The sequence below is a fragment of the Brassica oleracea genome, chromosome C1, assembly GCF_000695525.1.
Source record: "Brassica oleracea var. oleracea cultivar TO1000 chromosome C1, BOL, whole genome shotgun sequence".
Taxonomy (NCBI): domain Eukaryota; kingdom Viridiplantae; phylum Streptophyta; class Magnoliopsida; order Brassicales; family Brassicaceae; genus Brassica; species Brassica oleracea.
This window is the reverse complement of record NC_027748.1, coordinates 3,215,284-3,240,198: the sequence shown is the minus strand read 5'-3', so window position 1 is coordinate 3,240,198 and position 24,915 is coordinate 3,215,284. Positions and strand designations below refer to the sequence as shown.

Sequence of the window (24,915 nt, the reverse complement as noted above, 5' to 3'; positions counted from 1 at the left end):
TATATATTATTTTACAAACACATATTTTATTGCATGATACTATATACTATATGACAAAAAGTTGATGACCACAAAAAACCTTAGTTATGTAAATCTTTATACACTAATTTGAATTATATACTGTCGGTTTAGGCGAATGTGGTTAGTAAATGAAACCGATAAAACCGGAAACTGTCTTTTTTTAAAATGGAAATCGGGTCCAGACACCCTGGCACAAGTGGCAAGTTCGACCGTTATAGCGAAAATAATACTATTATTTACCTTTATTATATTTGAAAACGGTCTCAGTTTGTATTTTTATTTAAAAAGCTTCGAGCCCCGCTCCTATCTTCTCAAATCTTGTCCTCTCTCTCTCTCTCTTCCATGGCGATCGCTACGGAGACACAACACCAGGAGGAGAAGGTAACTTTTTCGGCTAATCACTGACTCCACCATTTGATTCATTTGTGTAATTGACAAAGTTTTGAGCTCTATCCAAATCGATCCTTGGTGCTTGAGTTTATCTATGTTTAGGATGAGATCTGGGAAAATTCTTGCGTTGCTTGATTCTCTTTTTGGGTGAAAAGAAAACCCTTTTCCTTGATTGGATTAGATTTGAATTGAGCGAGATGCCCAAAGATTAGGGGTTTGAAATTTTTGTGAATTTGAAAGGTAGATTCATGTTTTTCAGTGTTTATTGGACTTTTATCAGGAGGCTTCTTCTGCAGCTGCACAAAATAGATGGAATCTGAGTGATTTTGACATTGGAAAGGCTCTTGGTAGAGGCAAATTTGGTCACGTTTATCTCGCTCGAGAAAAGCGGGTCAGTATTATTATTATGCCTTCTGATTCATTGCTCTTTAGATCCTTACATCTCTCACATATGTGAAACAGAGCAATCACATTGTCGCTCTAAAGGTTCTTTTCAAGACCCAGCTTCAAGAATCTCAAGTTGAACATCAGCTACGAAGAGAAGTTGAGATCCAGTCTCATCTTCGGCACCCCAATATCCTCCGGCTCTATGGTTATTTCTATGATCAGGTAAGGTTGAATATTTCTTCATTTTTGTTGACATGATCTCTACTTTTTTGGGGATAACACCACTTTATTGGCTTCTTGTTTGTCTGGTTGCAGAAAAGAGTTTATTTGATACTCGAGTATGCTGCTAGAGGCGAGCTTTATAAGGAGCTTCAGAAATGCAAATACTTCAGTGAGAGACGAGCTGCAACTGTTAGTCCCCCTTTCCTTCCTTCCTTCCTTCTGCTGTTATTAAATCAAAGTCAAGTTCTGTTCTTTTGTTAGTGAAAATGAGATCTTTATATTTTTATTGTGATAGTATGTTGCATCGTTGGCGAGGGCTCTCATCTATTGCCATGGCAAGCATGTGATACACAGAGATATCAAACCAGAGAATCTGTTAATTGGTGCTCAGGTTAGATACGTTTTTACCACATTTCTCGATTTGATCTAAGACCAGCTAATAATAATATTCATCGACTTTTTACTTTCAGGGTGAGCTCAAGATTGCAGACTTTGGTTGGTCAGTACACACATTTAACCGCAGAAGGACCATGTGTGGCACGCTTGATTACCTTCCTCCTGAGATGGGTAAACTTTTGAAGATTTCGCTTCAAAGTTAATTCTACTATAAGATAAATGTATTCATTCCTTAACATGACCTTTGGACTTGTTTTTTCTTACAGTTGAAAGCGTGGAACATGATGCAAGTGTAGATATCTGGAGCCTAGGGATTCTCTGTTACGAGTTTCTTTATGGCGTTCCTCCTTTTGAAGCCGTGGAGCACTCAGACACATACAGAAGGTATAATACAGAATCTGCATTTCTAATCTGTTTCTTCTTGTTGGTTTGTTCCTTGTTCTTAACGACTTTTGTTAACACAAATTATCTATAACAGGATTGTGCAGGTGGACCTTAAGTTCCCTCCTCAACCAATTGTATCTCCATCTGCAAAGGATCTTATTAGCCAGGTTTGTAGAGATTACCTTCGGTTTTGATGGAAGTAGTCACTGAAGAAGACTGATTCTGATATCTTACACAATTCTCAACTTTATATCATATAGATGCTTGTCAAGGAGTCTGCACAACGTCTGCCACTGCACAAACTTCTCGAGCATCCATGGATTGTGCAGAATGCTGATCCTTCTGGAATCTACAGAGCTTGAAAACGAAACAGCTTTATTATGCATTCTCTCTGTTCAAACGCTTTAGTTCTTGGCAGTCTCGGGCCAAATTCTTATCCATTTTTAAAATTCTGATCATTGTAAAAGGAAGACAAGTAGTAGAACAAAAAAACATCTACATAACGCTATCTCTCATACACGATATTAATAAACCATTATTTGTCCAACGTTTGTTTTAAAATTAGTGTTTCCGGCCACAGCATGTTATAACGATTACGTCCAAGATCATGGAGAAGTCAAGAAAATGACAAACCTTTGAAGACGTTAATATGTTTCTATATATGTTTCTATATAACAAAGAAGGAAAAAAACAAAGCACATGGTTGGTCTAGTTTCATGAAAAGGCGAGCATAAACTCTAGGCTTCTATTTCCAATCAATAAGAGACCAAACATGACTTCACAAGAATTGTTTATCTTCAGCAAAAGAGTACACGAGAACAGTGATACTGTCTCTCACCTAAAATGATTCAATCTCGATGCGGTCAAAATTACAAATGAAGATATAAAACTCTGCCAACAGTTTTTTGGCTTCAGTTTGCCCCCTCTGTGGCTCCATTAGGAGGGTTCATGAAGCTGGGCTGGTTCGTGGATGACAGCATCCGAGCCCACATTCTGTCTGTAATCACAACTTTGTTCTGTTTTTCCGTTATTCGCTGCAAGAATAAAAAAGAAGGGGTTGAAACATTGAGAGCTTGATGATCCAATGGGATAAGATAGAGAGGTATCTAGGCGAAGAGAAACTTACGTTGAAGGGAATGTAGGTGTGCCTTCCGTTAACAAGACCAGAGATGAAGCCGGTATAACCCGCCATTGCACCATGGACTGCGCTTTGGGCGAGGAGAGTAGAGTAAACGTTGTCAGATGCATTGGCTGGAATAGCTCTGATCATGTATGTCGGATCTGAAACATGGACTCAATCACATTCATATTTCAAGAATCTTAAATAGCTTGAGTTGAAGTTTGGGAGAGGACAAAACGTACCAATGTATTTCAGAGTAATGTCCATTTTTCTCTGCTTCGCAAAGTGTTCCTGTTATAAAAGCCAAATGCAAAACAATGTTAAAAACCCCACTGAGCTGAAGGTTCGATATGTTTCTTATTTGCTAGAAGAAACCTTGATTTTAAGACTCATCCATAGTCCAACATCTTTGAGGAGCTTGTTCCCCGAAGCATCTTGCTGTTCAATGCTCTCGGCAACTAGATCTTGTCCTGCACCTTCAGCAACCACTATAACCATGTGGCCATTTTCTCTCAGCCGTTTTGCAATGAACTCGTAAAGCCCTCCTTTGCCTTCAAGGTAAAAAGGTGACTCTGGAATCAGACAGCAGTCAACGTCCCGGCTGGCCAGAGTCGCGTACATTGCAATGAACCCTGCAGTGTAGATACTCTTGTGACTATTTATTGTATGTATAATTTGTATCCTTCGATGAACTTACCACTGTAGCGACCCATTAGCTTGACAAGTCCAATGCCGTTTTCCACACTTGTCGCTTCAACATGCGCTGCATTGATGGCACGTTGAGCCTCCTCAACCGCAGTATCAAATCCAAACGACTTGTCAATAACCTGAATTAAAGATACGGTGAGAGAGAATTAAATGCAAACTGACCAGAATGAGCTATGAGCTTAAGGTTGAGAGTACAATTACTAGATCAGAGACTTACTGGGATGTCATTGTCGATGGTTTTTGGTATTCCTGCGACCGCAACTTTAAGTCCACGACGTCTAATTTCCTGCAACATCAGCCAAAAAACATTTGTTTCACTAACTTTAAGCGATTGTCCAATTATATTATAAAAAAGCTACATCGCCTATTATATATATACCAGCAAATAGACGTTCACTTTACTTATAGCAGAGTGTATTCCATGGATTTTAATTAGACAGTTCTCTTCATAAAATAATCTAGGTAGGTACCATCCAACAATAATACAAAACACTTCAACTCCAAAGAAGCATCCGATGTTCACTAACTAACCTTATATATTGCAGAAGCTCCCTTTTGGGTTCCATCACCTCCAATGATGTAAACCTATTCCAAGATACAGACAATACGAATGACTCTTATTAGCAGAACTATACTCCACTCAAAAGAAACAATCTTACAGAAACAAATATATAAGTCCATAGCAAAACCTGATTTATTTCACGATCCTGAATGTTGTCAACGATCTTTGATGTATCGTGGCCCCCTCGAGATGTTCCTAACATGGTTCCCCCGCGCTTGTGGATGTCACTAACATCCTTCGGTGTCAGAGTGACAGTGTTTTTGGAATAGAATCCGCTGAACCCACACTGCAGCATCAGAAACCATATGAGCCCCATAAATCATATTTCAATCCGCATTAAAGTATTCACACTACAAGATCATCATACTGTTGGTACTGATATTGAAGTCAACTCACATTGACACCAAGTACTTCTGTGACACCATACATATAGTGAAGACCACAGACAATCTCCCTGATGACTGTATTAAGACCCGGGCAAAGACCACCACATGTGACAATACATGCCCGTACATCAGCTGGCTTGAAATACACCTAAACATCAGCAAGTTTAACACCATTTAGATAGGGAAGCTGCAGAGCATATAGTGAAAAAAAAACTCATGGAAGAGACGAAAGAAATACCTTTTGCCGTGGTCCAGCACGTCTAAAATGTGTCCCTCTAGGAGAATCCTTGTGAACAACAATCTAAAATGACTAAAAATCAGCAATGTCCTGACTTAACACAGAGAACAAAGAGACACAAACACGGCCAAGAGATTCACCTTTTGCGGGACTGTATCGTCCTCATCAACAAAATACTGCCTGGAAAATCACAACAGAACATGGATTCAATCAACTGACACATCATCTGTCAAACCAATGAAGATCTGTCAACTTACCTCACTACTGAATAAGCGGGATTTGATTGCAACGGGTTTGGATAAGTCTGAGAAATAAAAAGAAATCAGCAAAAGTGAATATCACCAATATAATTGAAACTTACAAGGCAGGCAGCTATAAACATTCTCACATGTTCCAAAAATCTCATTTTTTTAATCAAAATTGAACACACAGAAACATTACAATCTCAGATTATAATCCAATCCGTTCATTAGTCTACACTCTATCGTTAGCCTGAGAGAGATATATTTAATTTAACACAATAAATCTAGGGAACTGTATCAAATAGATCTGACCAAACATTACACCACGAGTATGCACACACACACGCACCAATCTTATATCACTATAAGAATGTCTGATCTCATCTACGAATCCAAAGTATTGAACTTTAAGGAAGCATCAGATTCGCACACGTGTCAGGCGGTGTAAAAAAGCACCGCCGATCTAGAAAAAACTTCGATTTTTGAAGGGCGTAAAGAGAGGAGGAAGGAAGGAAAGCAATACGGGGAGATCGAGAATGTAATCGCTCAAGTGAGGAACATCTTCGAGAACGTAGCCAGCAGCTCCTTGCACCAACTTCATCTGCTGCTCATCGACGCCATTCGAATCCATCTCTTTCTCTTGCTCAAGACCCTGTTTCTCTCTCTACGGGAGTTTGAAGCGTGTTTTTGTAGATTCTGTTTCTTTTCTGATGTCTCTTTCAGAGAAGAAAGAGACATCACCTAAATACCAGCGGAAACGGCGGCTGGTTTTCTCTCTTGTCACTTTCCGGTTTTCAAGATACTCATTCGTGTGTATTAAATTTTACAAATATCAATTTGGAAAAGAAAAAAAATACTGGAAATTTTGTAATATCTCTCCATCTTGTTATTCTTTTGTGGGTTTTGGAAATATTTTCTATAAAAATTTAATCAAGACTAAGAAGAATCACTAAATGAAAATAATTTTTGGAAAATATTAGATATTTTTATTGTAAGTATCTTAGTTTGATATTTTTTTCTCTATAAGTGTCTTATAAATCCTAGTATAAAAACTCTAAAATAAAATGACAAAAAAATAATAATGAAATATTTTTTGGAAAATATTGGATACATGTTTGTAAAGTATTTTATTATTCTTTTGTTTTATTTTTACTTTAAAACACCCAATTAAACGTAGAAAGTAGAAAAACCACTAAACTGAATATTGTCGAGATTGATAGTTTTAAGAACCATTATCTCAAAGGGGCATATGAGAATATAAACTCCTACATCAAGAATTCAACTAAGTTAAAGCTATAAGTAATTGAAAGTGTCCACATAAAATTTAAAACCATCAATCATAATGTGGCAAATCATTTTTTAATTTGCCAATTCTAAAAATGTCAATATTTACAAAATTAATATAAATATATATAAGCTAACATAATGTATACAATATTTTTTAAAAATTAACGTAAAATAACTAAAAATAATAATTAATTAAAAAATATAAGACTTTCAAACAATTACAACAATATAAATTTAAACACATGATTTTCAAAATTTAGGTTATATGTTATATAAAATTTTAGTTTATAAGTCACTTAAAGTATCCACATATGATTTAAAACCATCAATCAAAATATGACAAATCAATATTTTAAAAATGTTAATATTTCAAAAAATATATTTATTTTAAAATAAAGTAGAAATTCATATAAAATAAAGTAAGCTAACAATAGAAAATTTATTAAAAAGAAAAATAAACTTGGTATAATAATTAGCATAAAACTAACTAAATTCTAGTTGAAAAAAAAAGAAACTAGCCAATTTCTTTTATAAAGGGAAAAAATAAGGAACACTTATTCAAAAATCAAAGCTACAAGAATTTTATATAGGCTGCAACTCGATTGACCATTTTTGGAATGTAATGCTTTGGAATGATCAATTCCACAAACATCTTTTACCATTTGACACGAATGGAATGAAATGCTTATTCCATCAATTCCAAAAACAAATCTAACCAAAATACAAAGCAAAACATTCCAAAACAATTTTGATAAAGAATAAATGGAAATAAACGGAATGAATCCATTCCATTTTTCTACTGTATTTCATTCATCTTATTCCATTCTTCTCTATCCCATGTATTCTTTTTATTTATTTTCCAGTTACAGCCATAGTATAGATTGCACTATTCTCTCACGCAAGATACCTCAGTTTCTCTTTATAAATCATGGATAATAGCAAGAGGAAAGAACTTACGGATTACTCGATTTCAACATAAGTGGATTCATTGAAAGTTTTAACCGAAAAACTAGAAAATACAAGAGATGTTGGAAATTATAAGTCAAATATATGCATGATGATTTTGAATGTATTGTAAAAATTCCAAGATATTGTAAAAAATTCTAAAAATTTGAAACGTAGAAATGAGTAAACTAATGATTTATCACTATGATATGGATGTGTCATGATTATGACATGTCAATATCAGACGGACAAAGACAAACAAAAGTAAAAACAAAATCTAACATACCCAAAGCAAAATAGAATAGACTACCTTAGTCAAGAGAGGCATCATCTTCACTTCTTTTTCTCTTGTCCTCGTCACTCCACTCAGAATCAGAGAGTCGTAGTAGGGTTTTTTCTGATTTTGGGGGGAATCATAATTTATTACCAATGGAAGCGAGGTAAGGTTATTGGACTGGATATATGTAAGATATCTATAGATTGACAAAATATAAAAAAATTACACCAAAATCTTAACATAAAAATTACTTTAATATAATATTTTTATAAAAAATAATGATTAGATAGTTTTATTCAAACTAGAAAATACAAGAGATGTTGGAAGGTAGAAGTCAAATTTGTGCATGATGATTTTGAATGTATTGTAAAACTTCCAAGATATTGTAAAAATTTATAAAATTGAAACGTAAACTAGCAATTTATCATCGTGATATGGATGTGTCATGATTATGACATATCAAGTAGCTTACATCCTATATACACACAGTGCATTATATTCTACATATATTCCTTGAAGCTTTTCAATTTGTACATGATAATGGAATTCACATGATTGAATTGCTAATAAATTTGTTTTATACTTTGTGGCCTTTGTTACTCAAACTTTCATCATTTCTATTGATATAAATTTTTACGGTCAATCGGTTATCATCAATTGAAAATTTATTCTAAGTTGGAAACATTTGGTAAATCGAAATTAACAAAAATTGAAACAATGAAATCACCTTTTTATAAACACCAACAGTGAAAGCATCAAACTCCCAAAAATGATTATTATTAATATCTTTTTCACTCAATATATCTAAGATTTAATTTGATATGTTCAAGACAATGTTTGATGCTTACATATATTCAACTCCAAACCCAGCATAATCATCTTGGAGTAATGCTAAACATGATTCCTTGTATCCTTATTCTTCATGAGAAAGTTTTTAAAACCATCTACAATCATTTACTTTATTTTTTCTTCAAAATAAAATAATTCGATAATAGAGTTATATTTTACTTTAATGATACTTTATTATACGGATAAACAAAAAAATAATTATTCAATATGTGGAATAAACCTGTTTTCTACTCTACTACAGAGTCAACAATAGTACTACTAAAGCATTTTTATTTTAAATTTGATTTTATAGTGAAAATCAACATTATAATGAGTCAGTTTCAAGGTTCCTCAGCGCGCCACGTCAGCATTTTGTAGGCCCCACCTTTAAAAAGGTAAAAAAATGTCAATCTTATGGCTCGAACCCGGGTTATTGACATATAAACACCAACATTTATACTACTAAACTAAAAAATATTTTGTACATTGATGGCCGAAACTAATATATATTTACGAAGGTCGGTTTAATAATGTCCCACAAATAAATAAAATAATTTACAAATCACGTTCTCTATTATTTGCTGATTGATTTGTGAGCTTACTTTTTAAACTCGCTAGCCCATCTTTATATCAGTTTATACATTTGATTAAAGCCTAAGCCTATCTTAATAAACCATAAAACTGGCCCTAAAAAACCTGCAAGTCGTCAGTTCTTCGTCTTCGACTGAGACCTATGGTTTTCCCAATCCTGCGCCTCCCCTCCAATACACAGACACTACTGTCTAACTTCTCCAATCAAATCCATGGAACTCTTAGTCTCCCTCTATCTCTTCATCTCCCCCTCTTTACGCACACCATCAAAAACGCTAGCGTCTCATAACTGATACGAACGGCTTCACTATATATAGGTCATGCTAGATCCAGGAGTCCAACCTCTCTTATCTACGAGCACTTTTTTTCAATTGTTGAGCATGTTTGTCTCTGATGCTATTGTCGTCTTCCCCGCCACCTTCAACGCTCTCCGCCTTTGCCGGTCTTCTCAAGTTTGTTGTTGGCCGTCTCCTCACCTACTGGGATCCCCGTAACATCAATACAAATGGTGAATTTATGGGAATCACCCTCCTTTTACTAGAAGAAAAGGTACCGTCATCTTCACTCTAACATGAATGATTTCTTCATTCCATATTTCATAAAAACTAAAACTATTGGTCTACGTATTTAACTCTTCTTACCGACAATCTTTACGGACGGCAGCGATCGTAGATGATAGATTTGAAGTTGGAAGATGGGCAGAGGTTCGATCATCTCCAAGCTCTTGCAAACACAGACTTAGAACCCTCAGTATAGTTTTATATATCACAGTCAAATTTTTCCAACGCCGTACATTCATATTAGCTACTGATTCTTAATTCCATTTGTTAACTTTCAAATGTTGTTGGCGAAAAACGTTTTCTGCTAGGAATTGACCTCAAAAATGCCTCAACAATGACTCGGCTTATGGTATGTTTTAATCTCATTGACCCAAGCCCGCTTTCACATAGTTCTCATGTTTTTATCCATTTGCTCCTGCTTTAAAAAAACTTATATAATCTCATACACCAGTACGGTGGTCGTGTACTTGCTTTGTGTGACTGACGATGATGCGGCCCCTTTATGGGTCTTATGAACTCAGATGATATAACCCAGTTTGTCATGGTGGTCACCACGGTCAGTCCAAAAAATATTTAGGGATAGTCATATATTTTTTCTCAAGAAACATGTTGATGCTAAACCATTTCTGCTGAATATAGTACTTCCATGCATATATTTAACAGAATAACATCATCTAATATAACACACACGTACAACTGTGTTTCAGACTGCTAGCAGCAACAAAACTCCAGACGTGGATTCCCAATCTATATTGCCAGCAGCAACTGTTAGCTACACGATTCATGTTCTCAGGAGAGCCGAAGAAGTTGATGAAGCAATTTCAAGCTTTGAAAACGAAGAAAAGAGACACGTGAGTGATTGTTTCAAGTCCATCAAACCGTCATCCCCACTTAGCTTATGTGTCAATGAAATAACCATTTTCGTATGTTTTTCCCTACTTTAAATTTTGTTGTCTTTAATTATCTGCAAACTATCTCCCACCAGGAGAAGAGTTTCTTGGTTTTTAAATAAAGGGGAACGTTGATGGGTCTTTGCATTTCGTGAAAATAAGCATGTCTTTTGCTTCATGCATGAGAACATGTTCAGATAGTTACATGGCATCGACGTTAAACAATGCAACAAAGAAACCAACTAAAATCCAATAGCCACCAAAACAAAACAAAAACCCCAGAAAAAGTGACACAAGCACACCATCATATGTTTCTCGTTGGGAATTGGGATGTAGACAACTAAATACAAAAAATATATATGTATCAACTGGTCTTCGTTCACAAAGCGTCCTACACGTAATCAATAACAAACAGCTGTCTCCCTACTAATTTCACCACCTCCGACCGTCTGCTTTGCCAAATAACAGCACGCATCAACACAAGTGTAAGAACAACATAACTAACAAGCTAACACTAAGTAAAACTGAACAACAACAGCATACACGAAAAGTTCTAGTTCTAGAACGAAAAAAAAAAAATCTCGAGGCATTGATCATGATACAAGTATGCAACACAATTAGAAAGACTATTATACCCTTCATAGGAATGATTAATTTTGTAGGCCGAGGTCTCTATGGGCCGTAACTAGGGTGGAACAAGCCCATTTAGACGGGAGACTTCTCATCTTCCTCCGTTAAATCCATTTCACATTAATTTAGCCAGAATCTTCCAGTAATTAAATTAAATTAAATAAAAATTAAATAAAAATCGGATCGGCGTGTACCTAACTAATATCATCCCCGAAACACAGCCTCTCCTCTCTCTCTTCATCTCCCTCATCATACAAACCCCCATTCATCTCGATCCCTTTCTCTTCTCTCCGGCATCGATTTAACCTCTCTCTCAGATTCTCTCCTTCGCCCCTTTGACTTTTCTTTGACACCCGTAGTCTCTCGCTTTCCCCCCTCTTCCTTCGATTTAGGGTTTCCGCTTAATACAAATAAAGTTTCGGTTTTTCTTTTTTAATTTCCTTTTTTTTCCGAATTTCATCCTGATCCGATCTCCCTTTGAGTTAGCAATATGTGTTTCTGCTCCCCTTCGGCTTGAGATCGCTTAGGATTGTGTGTGGTATGATGGTGGGTACTCAATCGGTGAATTCCCCTAAGAGCTATGGAATCACGAAGCCTCTCTCGCTTGCTGGCCCTTCCGCTGCTGATTTCAAGCGTAACCTCGAGCTCGAGAAGGTAATCAGCTTATTTTAGTTTAGTTTGTCGTTTCATCAATTGCTCACGTTTTTTCTAGCTGTATCCTGATGTGCTTGTTTTAAAGTTCTTGGTTGACGAGGGACTTTATGAGAGCGAGGAGGATACTATGCGGAGAGAGGAAGTTCTCGGGCGCATTGATCAGGTTTTTTCACCGTGTTTTGGTTCATTGTTGTTTGTCTTCTTGTTTGATTGTTATGCTAATTAGGTTCTTGCAATTGCACAATGGCCATTGAGCTTAAAAGTTATGTACTTTACGGTCGTTGATCTTTCATCGTATTGGTTCTTACTCGTGTTTGGTCTCCTTGTCCTTTATTTACTGTTTCAAGTTTTCTTCATGTGCCGTTCATTGCGATTGGTTATGCTAATTAGGTTCTTGCAATTTCACAATGGCCATTGAGGTTAAAAACTCGTCTTTTATGGTCGTTGATCTTTCATCGTATTGGTTCTTACTCGTGTTTGGTCTGCTTGTCCTTTATTTACTGTTTCAAGTTCTCTTCATGTGCCGCTTCATTGTGATTTTTCTTAACTAGGCGTGTTTGTAGTGGTAACTCTTTCGTCTAATATTATTTGTTAATACTTTTTTTGTTTTAGATTGTGAAGCACTGGGTGAAGCAGTTAACCCAGCAGAGAGGCTATACGGACCAAATGGTGGAGGATGCAAATGCTGTTATTTTCACCTTTGGTTCTTACCGACTTGGAGTAAGTGCTTCATGTCCGTTGTTTTAGAGCTCAAAAGCTTAAAATATGTTTGTACGTATGATTATGGATTACCTGGAGCCTTTTGAACATCCGAAAATTATCCTTGAGAGTTGTCTCTTTGTTTTTCCCTGAAATGTAGTTTTGATGCAACTTGTTGACTTGCAGGTACATGGGCCTGGGGCTGACATTGACACTTTGTGTGTTGGGCCATCTTATGTTAACCGGGAGGTGACTCTTGCTATTTACCTCTTTTTGATGCAAAAGTTTGGTTTTCTTGAGTTCTTAACTCTTATTTGTACAGGAGGATTTCTTTATGTTCTTGCATGATATGTTGGCTGAAATGGAAGAAGTGACTGAACTTCAACCTGTTCCCGACGCTCATGTTCCGGTCATGAAATTTAAGTTTCAAGGAATATCGATTGATCTGCTCTACGCTAGCATATCTCGTTTAGTTGTGCCACAGGTAACTTTATCTGTGAATCTAATGTATGTTTTTCCGTTGATATGTGATAGCTTTATTTTAACCTTGTAGATAATACGTTAGATTTGTGAGTGTTTGCATATTGATAGGGGCAGATTATGTACTGTTCTTCATCCAAGGGCTATTAAATAAATTGTATAAAGTTCTGATTTCAGAGAGAGTTGTGAAGTTTTTTAATATAGAAGTCTTGATTTATAGTTGAGCCTTAGCCCTTTAACACATGTTCTTACCTGCTTGCTGAATCGAATCTCTTCACGGACATGATTTATCAACAGGATCTCGATATATCCAACTCTTCTGTGCTTTGTGATGTTGATGAGCCAACCGTCAGGAGTCTTAATGGTTGTAGAGTTGCTGATCAGATTCTTAAACTCGTTCCAAATTTTGAGGTATACCTGCAAAAGGCTATTCATTGTGTTAACATATTTAAGAACGATTGTTACCTTCGCTGATCTTGTGCAATTGTAGCACTTTCGGACAACATTAAGATGCCTGAAGTACTGGGCTAAGAGGCGTGGAGTCTATTCGAATGTAAGATCATACATTCCTAAAATCCATATTTATTGAAAAATTCCATATTTAAGTTCTCGTCATCCTTCTCGTTTTATGCAGGTGACTGGATTTCTGGGCGGTGTAAACTGGGCACTTTTGGTAGCTCGTGTGTGCCAGCTCTATCCAAATGCAATTCCTAGTATGCTTGTTTCTCGGTTTTTCAGAGTATATACTCAGTGGCGTTGGCCAAACCCGGTTATGCTTTGTGCTATTGAAGAGGATGAGCTTGGATTTCCTGTTTGGGACCCTCGCAAGAACCATCGCGATCGCTATCACCTTATGCCAATAATCACTCCAGCTTACCCATGCATGAATTCTAGTTACAATGTCTCTCAAAGCACTCTTCGCGTTATGACAGAGCAATTCCAGTTTGGTAACAATATCTTGCAAGTAAGACAGCAAATCTTTTCTCTTGTTTCCTCAAACATTTATTCAGGATCCTATCTTTAAGCATAATTTTAATAATGCAGGAGATTGAATTAAATAAACAACACTGGAGCTCTTTATTTGAACAATATATGTTCTTCGAGGCATATAAAAACTACCTGCAGGTTGATATAGTAGCAGCAGATGCAGAGGATTTATTGGCTTGGAAGGGTTGGGTTGAGTCACGGTTCAGACAGCTGACCTTAAAGGTAGATACCGTCTTCTGTTCATTACAGCAGTAAACCTGCTGAATCTTCAGTGTTTATATATATTTTTGGCAGTAAAAAATATTGAATGGTTATCAAATCTCTCGTCTCCAATTTAACTGTGCAGATAGAAAGAGATACAAACGGAATGTTAATGTGCCATCCCCAACCAAATGAGTATGTCGACGCGTCTAGGGAGTTTCTGCACTGTGCCTTTTTCATGGGCTTGCAAAGGGCAGAGGGAGTTGGTGGTCAAGAGTGTCAGCAGTTTGATATCCGTGGAACGGTCGAGGAGTTCAGACAAGAAGTAAACATGTATATGTTCTGGAAGCCTGGGATGGATGTGTATGTTTCTCATGTTCGTAGACGGCAGCTTCCATCTTTTGTTTTCCCAGTTGGATACAGAAGGCCACGGCCTTCTAGGCACCAGAATCAACCGGGTGGAAGAACTGGTGAAGATGGTACAGTTTCCAATTCTGTGGTGGAGAGGCATGTGAAGAGAAAGAACGATAATGAAATGATGGATGCTCGGCCAGAGAAACCTGAGAAGCGTGCATCTCTTAGTCCACACAGTTTAGACATTGTTTCTCCTGACAATAGTGCTATCACTACTGGTTGTACCCCTCCTTTATGCAACCTTAGAAGGTCACCTGGTGAGGGAATTGAGGCTGCAAATTTGAACACTGATAGTCCTGAACTCGCAAACCTTGCTCGAGATGAGTGTAACTCTGGCAGCGAGCAAGCTCTGGAAGTAGATAGTATGGCTCTTGTTCAGGAATGCTCTGATCCAGCTGAGGCTTTTGGAAAGTGTGTGACACCTGATTCTAGTGATGTGATAGGTCAGGAAGAAAACTTAGATCGTGATTTGAAGTCTGGATCGATCAGTGTTGCCGATGAAGTTGAGAGGGAATCGAAGTCGTGTGGTGGTACGCGGATAACTGGGGAAATTGCGGAGAGTGTTCAGCTGGGTAGATCTTGCGGGCAGAACCGTGATTACGAGGTGAGTTTTTTTTTTTTTGTATGTTTTGGGGTTCGAAAGTGCTACCTGGAAATTAGCAATCTTTTTCTTGAGCGAACAGGGAATAGTGATGATGTTTTTTAACAGGAATTCGAGTTTGCTGCTACGAAGCCAGATCCTTTTGTGGGAAAGGGAAACTTGTACTCTCAAAGTGGCATACCTGAAGATCTTCAGGTTCGTAATCTACCTCAGAGTAGTTGCTTTTGAATTACTTACATTTTCTTGCTTGTTTAGTATTAACTTGCATTAATATGTGAGCATCAAAGCTCCACACTACATTGGATTTAAGAGGGTTCCCATATTGGGTTTTTCATAGTCAAGAGACATAGTGTGTAGCTAAGTTTGAATTTTCATGGTAGTGTCCTGATCCAACCTCTTTTTTCTACTTAAGAGGTCAATATTTCTGCTGTGTTTTCACTTGCCTTGTGTTGGCAGGTCCTGCCCTGCAGTGCTTTTTGTTGTGTGTATCAAGCAACTCTGCTTATTTATTTTTTCTCTTTAGTTTTGTGAGGAATATACACCTAACTAAACGTATGTTGTTGCTCGTAATCTTGTTTGTCTTAGTCAAACTCTTTGGTCAGCGGGATGGAGAAGGCAGAAGACGGAGCTAGGTCAGACTCTTTGCAGAAGTCACAGATAAGGCAAAATCATGATGTCTTTATATTATTGTTTTTTTTTGTTTCGTGGTGCTTATATAGCAGCAACAGGTTGAGCTTAAAGTCCACTGTGTGAACGTCCTTTAGGCTATTGACGTGATAACCAAGACTCAAAGATCAACTTGCGGTGGACAGACGGACAGAGTGCAAAAACCTTTGGTAAGTTAAAATTTTTATGAGAAAAAAAAAGTAAAAAAAGGACATTTAAAAAAATCCAAAAAAAGGAAAAAAAGGAAGAAAAAAAATTAGATAAGCAAGGAACGTTTGGATGGATTTGTTTTGTTGAGTGGAAGATCGAAACTCAATCTGCGTCACGAGGTGGTGGGGCAGTGATCATCACTCATATTAAGACTTCTGGAGAGAGGGGTTGATTTATTATGTTGAATGCCTTGTCATTTTTTTTCGGTTGTTTCAGACACCTGTTTTGGTACTTTAAGATGGCTGGCCCTCTTTGAGGTTTGACTTGGATCGTTGTGTTTTCTATTTCCCGGTTTATGTATATAAGAATGTGTTTCCCCATGATTAGATGAGTAGTACAATGCGAGGCTTTAAAAAAGGGGAAGTTTACTCAAATATACAATATTTTAGGATAATTGACTATAACCATACAAATTTTTTTTTTATTACTGGCATTTGTTAAATACTAATCGTGCTTTTTTTTACGTTATAAGAAAAAACATATTTACAAAAATGCCATTATTTTTTAATGCCACGTAATCAAAAATCTGGCACCACGTAGGAATTCGGTTCTGTATTTTAATTAATTCGGCCATAAAGAGTTATATACGTCGTTACGGCTGAGTTATTGCTATGTTGCGGCTGAATTAAACAGCGCGGCTGACTTAAGAGAAAACGACCGACTTAAGAGAAAACAGCCGACTTAAGAACATAAATCAGCCGTTAGTTATGACTGATTTACAGAAATCTGGCTGATTTATGGGATAACGACTGATTTACGTACACAAGTTACCGCTGACTTATACATCGGCGGTTTGATTTCTGTAAAATTTGGCTGTGTTGTAGTTAAGACACGGCTGAGTTATGTTTCCACGACTGAGTTAATGAACATCGACTGGCTGAGTTATTGAATTTACGGCCGACTTATGAGATGTTGTTACGGCTGAGTTATATTTAATCAGCCGTCATTGGATGGATTAAATAGTAAATTCAGCTTATTTACGGCTGACTTATTAGTGAAAGATTAATTACTAGAATATCATTTGTTTGACGGTTGATTTATTTGACGATATGGCTGACTTAAGATTTTTCATCCAAATTACAGCTGATTTATTAGCGAAAGATTAATTACTGAAATAGTATCCATGTTTCGGCTGACTTGCATTGTACATGAGGGCTGATTTATTTAGGTTGAGTTATATATTTGTTTGGCGGCTGACTAACCGATTTTCCATGTCGTCCGCCATGTCATCAATTCGGATTTGCCATGTCATCACTAATGTTACAACAATAAAATAAGGGTCTATGTTTCTCCATTCTTCATCTTTTTTATCTATCTTCTTCAACTTATTCTTTATCTTTCTATGAGATCTTATGGTTTTGGTAATTATTGTTTCCGCAACTGGGTCTGAAAACATTGATTTTTTAAAATTGAAAATCTGAGACAGATCTACTACAGTCGTCGTTTTCGATGATGATCAGTTAAAGAAGAAGTTTCCTCTCCTCCAGTTTCATGTATGGCGGTCCTATATCCTGCTGCTCCTTCTCTCATTGGATCCGTCGTCTTGCAGAAGAAAACAGACTCAAAGAAAGAGATGAAGAAGCTAAGTCCCGTAAATTGTAAGAAAATAAGAGAGTTGAACAAAAAAAAAGTAAGAAAATGAGAGAAGACGAAGAAGATGATGAATTTGAAAGCTGAGTTTATATGTTTGATGACTCAGATGGTGCGTCATCTGAATATGATAACTTTAGTTTACACATTAAGTCTCCAACACATATGTTATGGCTGAATTATCCTTACGTTACGGTTGAGTTATACATACGTTACAGCTGAGTTTATAATTTTTATAACTTTATAGTTTTAGGTTTTGAAGTTCAAATTTAAGAAAAGATTTAAGTTTTAATATTGTTTTCAAATGATTAACTTTATAATTTTTATAACTTTACAATTCTATAGTTTAGGGTTTGAGGTTCAAATTTAAGAAAGTATTAAAGTTTTAATATTGTGTTCAGAGTTGAATTAATGAGTTTGTTCCCACCCAAAATATTTTGTTCCCGCCTAAAAATACGAAACGTCGCGAAACAAATTACACTTGACGGCTGAGTTATAGGACGGCTGGCTTATACCATTCAGATACGTTACGACAGAGTTATGCATACTTTACAACTGAGTTATGCATACGTTACGGCTAAGTTATAATCAAATTACGGCTGAGTTATGCATACGTTACGACTGAGTTTATAATTTTTATAACTTTATAGTTCTATAGTTTTGGGTTTGAGGTTCAAATTTAAGAAAATATTAAAGTTTTAATATTGTGTTCAGAGTTGAAGGAATGATTTTTTCCCGCCCAAAATATTTTTTTTCCGTCCAAAATGCGAAACGTCGCGAAACATATTACACTTAACGGCTGAGTTATAGGAACGTTAAGACTGGCTTATACCATTCAGATACGTTACGGCTGAATTATGCACATTTACAGCTGAGTTATGCATACCTTACGGCTGAGTTTAATTATAAATCAACCCTAATCTATAATCTAGAAAGAAAAAAGTTTACAGCCGTGTCGACAAAATCTAAATCTAACTAAACCACCGAGTGTTTCTTCCATATCACGAGAGCCGGGAGGTCATTATTGTCTTCTCCCTTCGCCACCGCAGTCTCGTTACCACGAGAGCTCCGACGTCTTCAAGCCACACAACGGTTTTGTTATCTCCTCCACCATCAAGCTCATCTGCCTTATCCACCTTCTTTAAGTAACAAGAACAAATTCAAAACACAGAGAGAGCGAGAGAGATTGAAAGAGAGAGAGGTGACCAGTGTGGTGACAAGCGGTGGTAGTGGCGACTACGGTGAAGATGGAGACCGGCAAAAATGGATCTAAGAAACAGAATCAAGGACGACGTTGGCAAGTATAGATGGCGATGAGCTCAATATCCGTGACGACGGCAAAGACCAGTCTTCTTCAACACTTTTTTTTTTCTCCGACAATCTTCTTTTCTTCTTTGACGTTTCTTCTTCTCTCACTTCTAAGATTTACAAACCAAATATACTAAGGCATAAGAAATGAATGGCAATGTATGAATCTCTCTTGTTTCCAAGACAGAAAGTGAGAGAGATGAAGAAGATCTGGAACTGTAAAGAACTCTCGAAGGAAAGAGAAGAGGAGAAGGAGACGCCAAATAGAAGAGAGAAAGTGAAGAAAAAAATGCATTTTAAATCATTAGATCAAAACTAATCAATGGTCAAGAATTGTAATCCTTGTACTAAAAAATCTAACCAATGAGAAAGAAGTTAGAAGATGACCACTAGATGGATTTGTAGCCCTTAGATTAAAACAATCAATGGTTAATGTTTTAATTTTGATGGTTAAAATTATATTTTATATTAAAGTGGTTTTTTGATAATGCTTTAAATTTTAAAACTTGGATTTTATGATTATATGTTGATTTTTTTATGTATGGTTTAAATATGAAGTTTAAAGTTTAAGGTATATAACTGAGTGAGTTTATGGTTTGGTATATAGTGTTTTGGGTTTCGATTTAAGATTTAAGATTATATTTTTAAATAACAAAAATATTAGAGTTTTAACATTTGTAGTTAGAATTTATGGTAGATGATTAATTAATTTTTTTTTAAAAGTTTGAAGTTTAATGTTTTATGGTATATGTCAAAGTATGTGGTTCAAGGTTTAGGGTTAAAGGTTCGAAATAGATATGGTTTGAGATAGTGTTTTGAAAATATTTAACTTTATAATTTTATATTTAATATTTGTAGTTTAAATTTTAATACATTATAAAATATTATAATTTTATATTGAAAATATTGAACCCTTAGACTAAAATCAATCAATGGTCATAAAAAAAATAATATAATTTGTAATTTTAGTTCTTTTCAATTTGTTTTAAAAATTGCTTAAACTTAAAAAATGTAGTTACGGGCTTAAATCAAAATTTAAAGTGGAACTTTAAATTAAAGATTATTTTTTTAAATGATTAAAATTTGAGTTTAACTCAAAACTATAAACGTAAACTTTAAACCTAGACCTTAAACTTTAAATAATTATAAAAATATTGGATTTAATGTTCAAAGATAAACTTTAAATTTTTATAACTTTACAATTCTATAGTTTATGATTTGAGGTTTATATTTAAGAAAAGATTAAAGTTAGAGTCTTGTAAGTCAGAATTGTATAAGTGATTGTAAGAGAACATATATCTCAAGATCAAGTTAAAATCTCAACTTGAAGTTTAAGAAACTATACACATTCAGTTGATTTATATTCACTTGATATTGATAAGATCATCTTCAATATAATTTCTTAAAGTACTTGAATTCAGTTTTCCGATTTTAGGGTATGTTTGAGGTATTGTTGATTTATATAAACGATACGGTTGAGTTATCTAAACATTTTTTTATTTTAGGGTATGTTTGAGGTATGGCTGAGTTATGTAAGCGACACGGCTGAGTAGTGTAAACATAGCATAAATCAAACATACAATACATGGGTGAGTTATGTTTTTTACATAAAAAACCAAAAGTACCGGTTTTCTGCACCATTCCGGTATTCGTCCATGTATCCAAGCTTCAATGAACTCCTCTGTGTCGTCTCTGCTGAATCTGTCACTTCTTTTCATCTCTTTCATTTTTTTTTTGTTCAATTTTCTCTCACTCAGATCTGAAAAAAAATTAGATTATCCAAATATTAGTATGAAATCACAAACAAACTTAATTAAATACATCCCACAATTGTCGATCTGGGTGTTTTTTGGAATGTATTTGTCTTTTTTTCCTCGGAATGCACACTTCTTATAGTTAGGTTTTCGGAGATTGACGGAAAGTAACTCAGCCACAACTACATATATAAACGAAACTGCATATATAAACGAAACTGCATATATAAACCAGCCGTAAAAGAAAAGTAACTCAGCCACAACATAAATTAAAACCAAGCCACAAACCCGAAAAACGCAGCAGAGAAGATGATTTCGGGCGATTACAGCGAAAAATATTTCGTAAAAACGATTGGAGACGACGATATTGGAGAAGACAAGACAGAGAGTTAGTTCGAGGAAGACGGAGTAAACACAATGTCGATGACGATTTCAGGGAAGAGGCGGTTAGGGTTCCTTTAGTTCTTCGACGAAGTTGTGTTGTGTTGTTGTGTTTTTTTTTCAACGTTATGTAATTAAAGAGATGGTTGATTTTTCTCTATTACTGATGTGGATTCTTAATTAGTTATGTGGATTTAATGTTTAAAAATAGTTTCAATTAAAAAAAAAAACTAAGCAAAGGCTTTTATTGTCATTTACCAGGGGTATCCAAACATTCTAATAATTTTTAAAAGATGTATAACACTTTAGTAATAAACCAACTTTTCGTATACATTCTAGTAATTTTCTCTTTAAAAAATGAGGTTTTGATCTGATACCAAATGATTAGCGTGTAAACTTTGCTTTGAAGACCCGTTTAATCTTCATTTTTGATGGAAATGATTGAGAATTGATCGATTAATTGGAGTACATATGGTAGATGAGTAATGAAAGAAAGGTTATCAAATTTAATGTTTTCTGATATGCTAATTCCACATAAAGATCAATCTCATTAATTTCTGTCTCGTCGCGTAAATATATGAGCATGAAAACCGTTACATGGATTCATACAAGAAGTAAGAAACACATGTACGTTCCTAATTTCTCCTCCTAAGACAGCATTTATTATTGTGGACATGCATCCGAAACATGTTTTGTGGACTTGTCTAAAAACTATACGACATGCCAAAGATTTGAAGACTAGGAAGAAGAAAACGACCAACTTAATCACAGATAGTGAACACATTTCAAATGGATAGCTGCTACTTAGTTTCATTTAGTGATCTTTTGCTTTTTAATCATATCAACATTCATTACATGACAAAGTGTCCCGATCAGAATATTATATTACCAAGATATTAATCCAAAGTGTTTTACACATTTTGGGAAAATATTATATATATACGGATGTTATATATCAAGTCCATGTGCAAAACAACATGATTGGATATGCATAATATAGAAGAGAACTGTTACTCATCTAAATAAAAATATTAGTTTCATTGGATATTCCAAACATATACTATACTGTGTTTATTCTTCCCACACAAAGTTAATGTTTAAAAACAATAGTTAAGCTTTTACAATTGATGGCAAAACAAAATATAGATCAAGTTCTAAGATCCAACCCTCTAGATCTTTAGTGGGATTCGGTGGAGCGATGCTATACTTTGGAGAAGCTTTTACAGTAACTTTTGACTTGTTATACTGTACCAATCTTAATTAAATATTGGCTTAAACCGAAGTATATGTTAATATCAAAGGGGTTAAGTAGACTTGCAACGATGGATCATTTCACACATCATTTGGGTGATAAACTTTGTCGTTTATGTCCATGTATCGCCCAAGCTTAGTAAACGACAAATTAATTATTATCATACTAGCATACGACAAACTCAACGCATGTATGGATATTTTCCACTGGAGGAAGGGTCGGTACAGACATTATGCAAGGAGCTAAGACCATGATTAACCCCAATTTCAAATTAGAATTTTTAGATTTGGCTAAGACACGGTTCTTATCTTTTCTTAGATTTTAACTAAAAAAAGTTAAAAACAATCTGTTAAATAAGAGATATAAGAACCGTTTTTTAGCCGAAAAATATTAAAAGAACGTCAAATCATGAATTAAGAATCCCGGCTAAGAAACCAAAGTTAATCATGCTAAGGGACCAATAAAGAAAACATCGATAGATATCTATCTCACCTTAAATTTGTCATGAACATATGTCTGTACACAAAAGAGCTAAAAAGATTGATTTTCCTACAATTTTTTTTCCAATCAGATCTGAATTAAACACGATCATGGATCCATTGATTACACAAAACAAAAGAAATATATAAAATGAAAAAGGAAAACTAGGGGAATATTTACCACAGGGGGAAATTAAAAAGTCAAAACAACTATAAAAAAAAAAAAAAAAAAAACAAGACAACTAAAGTTACATATTACAGTATTTTTTTCTCATATCATCCGTGTAACGAAAGTGACGCTAAACATGTGTTTAAACCTCCTGAGCCATCATCCACCTCTGCAACCTCAGCTCTCTATGGAACCTCTGTATAAACTCCTCCGCCGCTCTATCCACGTGGCAGCTATCCATGGTTCCGACGCTGCTAGCTACGTCGGGAAACACGGCCGCTGCACCGTGTCGTTCCCGAGGAACCTTAGGCAGCGTGTTGTATCGGATATACGCGTGGCGTTGGCGTTTGTTGATAAGCGGTTTGCGAGACCCACTGCGTCGTCCGTCGGTGGTGGTCGAGGCGTAGGAACGTCTCGGTGGGGTGCTGCTGCAGCTGAATTCGTAGTCGAGCTGGAGGGGTACAGGCGAGATGAAGGAGGATCGGACATCGTCGTGGTCGGAGGGACGGCAAGTGATGTGGGAGTGGGAAGTTGAAACGGCTTCGTTTAAGGATTTGCGTAGGGTCTTGCCACGTTTCGCGAGTAGTTGTGGGTCGAGGGTTGTTTGGAGTTTGTGACGTGAGGCGTCTGAGACCTTCTGGATGGTGTAGAGGATTAGCTTCGCGAGTCTTGAGAGCTTCTTGGTCGTGGCTGGTGAACAAACGTCCATCTCGTGAGTTTGCATATGTGTAATAGAAAGAGTCGGAGAGAGAAAGAGAGGGGTTTGGCTTAAGGTTGAAGGGATTGGATTTAAAGAAACTAAAGTGGGATTAATGATGAAACTTATGATGGTCTTTATATAACGGAAACATTATATTTATTCATTCCGCTATAGGAGTTTTATCATGTATTTATTTCGAGGTAGGGAAAAAAGAAGTTGATGGGTCCAATAGTTATTATCTTAACCGTTAAAAACATTCTTGATTTTATTAAAGTGACTCTTCTTGTTTGAGTCTCCCACCATGGTTTTGTGATAAACAAAAAGAGAAGTACATGCAATATAGATCATAGTATGATTGTAACTTCAAACTATCCAAGAATAAAATTCCACGTATACTCTTTGTACGTTGTTATAAGAATTGACAATTTGATAGCACTGATTTTATTGATAAAATAAAACTGTTTTTGATTTTTCAGAAAATAGGGACTTAAATTTCTTGTTGCTGTTATTTATTCAGTGTTTAACTTTAGTTGAAAATTAAATGAGAAAGTTATGCATTATTAATTAGATTTGATAATTTTAAATCAGAGGATATTTAAACAACTAGTAGTATCTTATATATTAAAACAGAAGTCACAACTTTGATTTATGTGTGATTTTTTTAAAAAATGGACTCTCACAAGAAATCAGTTATCATTCATTTATTACTAATAATATAGATTAATAATATATATTCCTAATATAACATAAACTCCTAAAACCCCGGATTTGTTAACAAACTCATCTTGATTCATGTGTGATATTTTTATTTGGATCATCATTTAAAATTTTTATTAAATGTATTTCCTTAATGTTAATATATAATCTTTTAACTACTTAAATCATAATATAATTTGATATCTTTTAATTTGAAATATAAATATATATATATATATACATATTTAATTTTCTTAACAAATGTGTTGAAAAACATTATAACAATATCTTAATTATCAATAATTGTATATAAATATTTTAACTAATTTTGTAATTAGTAATGAAATTAATGTTATTATACATTAATATATATATACTCAGTTATCTTTTTTAAAATGAAAAAATATTATATCAAATTTTACTATTTTATAGTCATATCTATCATTTTAAATAAAACATTGTATTTAATTAAATATGATAAAATTATTTTAAACTGATAAATTAATATATTTTATTTTCACAAACATTAAAAATTTATGCTAGAAATATAATATGTTGGTAGAACGGGTTAACATTAGTAAATTAGATAATTCATGTATAAAATTAACTT

At 35.1% G+C, this 24,915-nt stretch overlaps 4 protein-coding genes across 7 annotated transcripts; 2 read left to right on the top strand and 2 right to left on the bottom strand.

Moving 5' to 3' along the window:
* The first annotated feature begins 292 nt into the window (after window positions 1-292).
* On the top strand, window positions 293-2,347 carry LOC106316140 (serine/threonine-protein kinase Aurora-1-like). Its single transcript, XM_013754020.1, has 9 exons — window positions 293-402; window positions 692-802; window positions 874-1,020; window positions 1,114-1,209; window positions 1,316-1,411; window positions 1,491-1,587; window positions 1,683-1,800; window positions 1,895-1,967; window positions 2,061-2,347. Exons 1-9 carry the CDS (start codon window positions 364-366, stop codon window positions 2,160-2,162), a joined length of 879 nt encoding a protein of 292 aa, XP_013609474.1. The 5' UTR covers window positions 293-363; the 3' UTR covers window positions 2,163-2,347.
* Window positions 2,348-2,523: 176 nt separating this feature from the next.
* On the bottom strand, window positions 2,524-5,838 carry LOC106316133 (ATP-dependent 6-phosphofructokinase 6). The gene is made up of 13 exons (XM_013754007.1): window positions 5,580-5,838; window positions 5,072-5,118; window positions 4,955-4,994; window positions 4,815-4,877; window positions 4,587-4,724; window positions 4,318-4,476; window positions 4,160-4,213; window positions 3,846-3,914; window positions 3,618-3,747; window positions 3,296-3,552; window positions 3,163-3,211; window positions 2,927-3,081; window positions 2,524-2,834 (listed from the first exon to the last, which is right to left on the bottom strand). The coding sequence occupies exons 1-13, from the start codon at window positions 5,685-5,687 to the stop codon at window positions 2,712-2,714; spliced, it is 1,392 nt and encodes a 463-aa protein (XP_013609461.1). The 5' UTR covers window positions 5,688-5,838; the 3' UTR covers window positions 2,524-2,711.
* A 5,401-nt stretch (window positions 5,839-11,239) lies between these two features.
* LOC106306184 (nuclear poly(A) polymerase 4) lies at window positions 11,240-16,299 on the top strand. 4 transcript variants are annotated; one of them, XM_013742728.1, is made up of 13 exons: window positions 11,241-11,718; window positions 11,804-11,881; window positions 12,331-12,438; window positions 12,604-12,666; window positions 12,740-12,901; window positions 13,195-13,308; window positions 13,388-13,450; window positions 13,532-13,861; window positions 13,942-14,106; window positions 14,231-15,103; window positions 15,209-15,295; window positions 15,686-15,732; window positions 15,823-16,299. In XM_013742728.1, exons 1-13 carry the CDS (start codon window positions 11,605-11,607, stop codon window positions 15,851-15,853), a joined length of 2,235 nt encoding a protein of 744 aa, XP_013598182.1. In that variant the 5' UTR covers window positions 11,241-11,604; the 3' UTR covers window positions 15,854-16,299. The 4 variants fall into 4 exon arrangements, with proteins under 4 accessions (XP_013598157.1, XP_013598182.1, XP_013598175.1 ...); XM_013742721.1 differs by having other exon boundaries at window positions 15,820-16,299; XM_013742711.1 differs by having other exon boundaries at window positions 15,686-15,762; window positions 15,865-16,299.
* Window positions 16,300-22,914: 6,615 nt separating this feature from the next.
* On the bottom strand, window positions 22,915-23,710 carry LOC106299408. The gene has a single exon (XM_013735504.1). The coding sequence runs from the start codon at window positions 23,631-23,633 to the stop codon at window positions 23,052-23,054; it is 582 nt and encodes a 193-aa protein (XP_013590958.1). The 5' UTR covers window positions 23,634-23,710; the 3' UTR covers window positions 22,915-23,051.
* Between the last annotated feature and the right edge of the window lie 1,205 nt (window positions 23,711-24,915).

Coding starts and splice junctions, on each gene's coding strand:
- LOC106316140 (XM_013754020.1), top strand. CDS start 364: ATGGCGATCGCTACGGAGACACAACACCAGGAGGAGAAG. Junction 1,021..1,113: donor ATGGTTATTTCTATGATCAG/GTAAGGTTGAAT, acceptor GTCTGGTTGCAG/AAAAGAGTTTATTTGATACT. Junction 1,412..1,490: donor ATCTGTTAATTGGTGCTCAG/GTTAGATACGTT, acceptor TTTTACTTTCAG/GGTGAGCTCAAGATTGCAGA.
- LOC106316133 (XM_013754007.1), bottom strand. CDS start 5,687: ATGGATTCGAATGGCGTCGATGAGCAGCAGATGAAGTTGGTGCAAGGA. Junction 4,477..4,586: donor CAGAAGTACTTGGTGTCAAT/GTGAGTTGACTT, acceptor CTGATGCTGCAG/TGTGGGTTCAGCGGATTCTA. Junction 3,748..3,845: donor CCATCGACAATGACATCCCA/GTAAGTCTCTGA, acceptor TCTTTAATTCAG/GTTATTGACAAGTCGTTTGG.
- LOC106306184 (XM_013742703.1), top strand. CDS start 11,605: ATGATGGTGGGTACTCAATCGGTGAATTCCCCTAAGAGCTATGGAATC. Junction 11,882..12,330: donor TTCTCGGGCGCATTGATCAG/GTTTTTTCACCG, acceptor TTTTTGTTTTAG/ATTGTGAAGCACTGGGTGAA. Junction 12,667..12,739: donor CATCTTATGTTAACCGGGAG/GTGACTCTTGCT, acceptor TTATTTGTACAG/GAGGATTTCTTTATGTTCTT.
- LOC106299408 (XM_013735504.1), bottom strand. CDS start 23,633: ATGCAAACTCACGAGATGGACGTTTGTTCACCAGCCACGACCAAGAAG.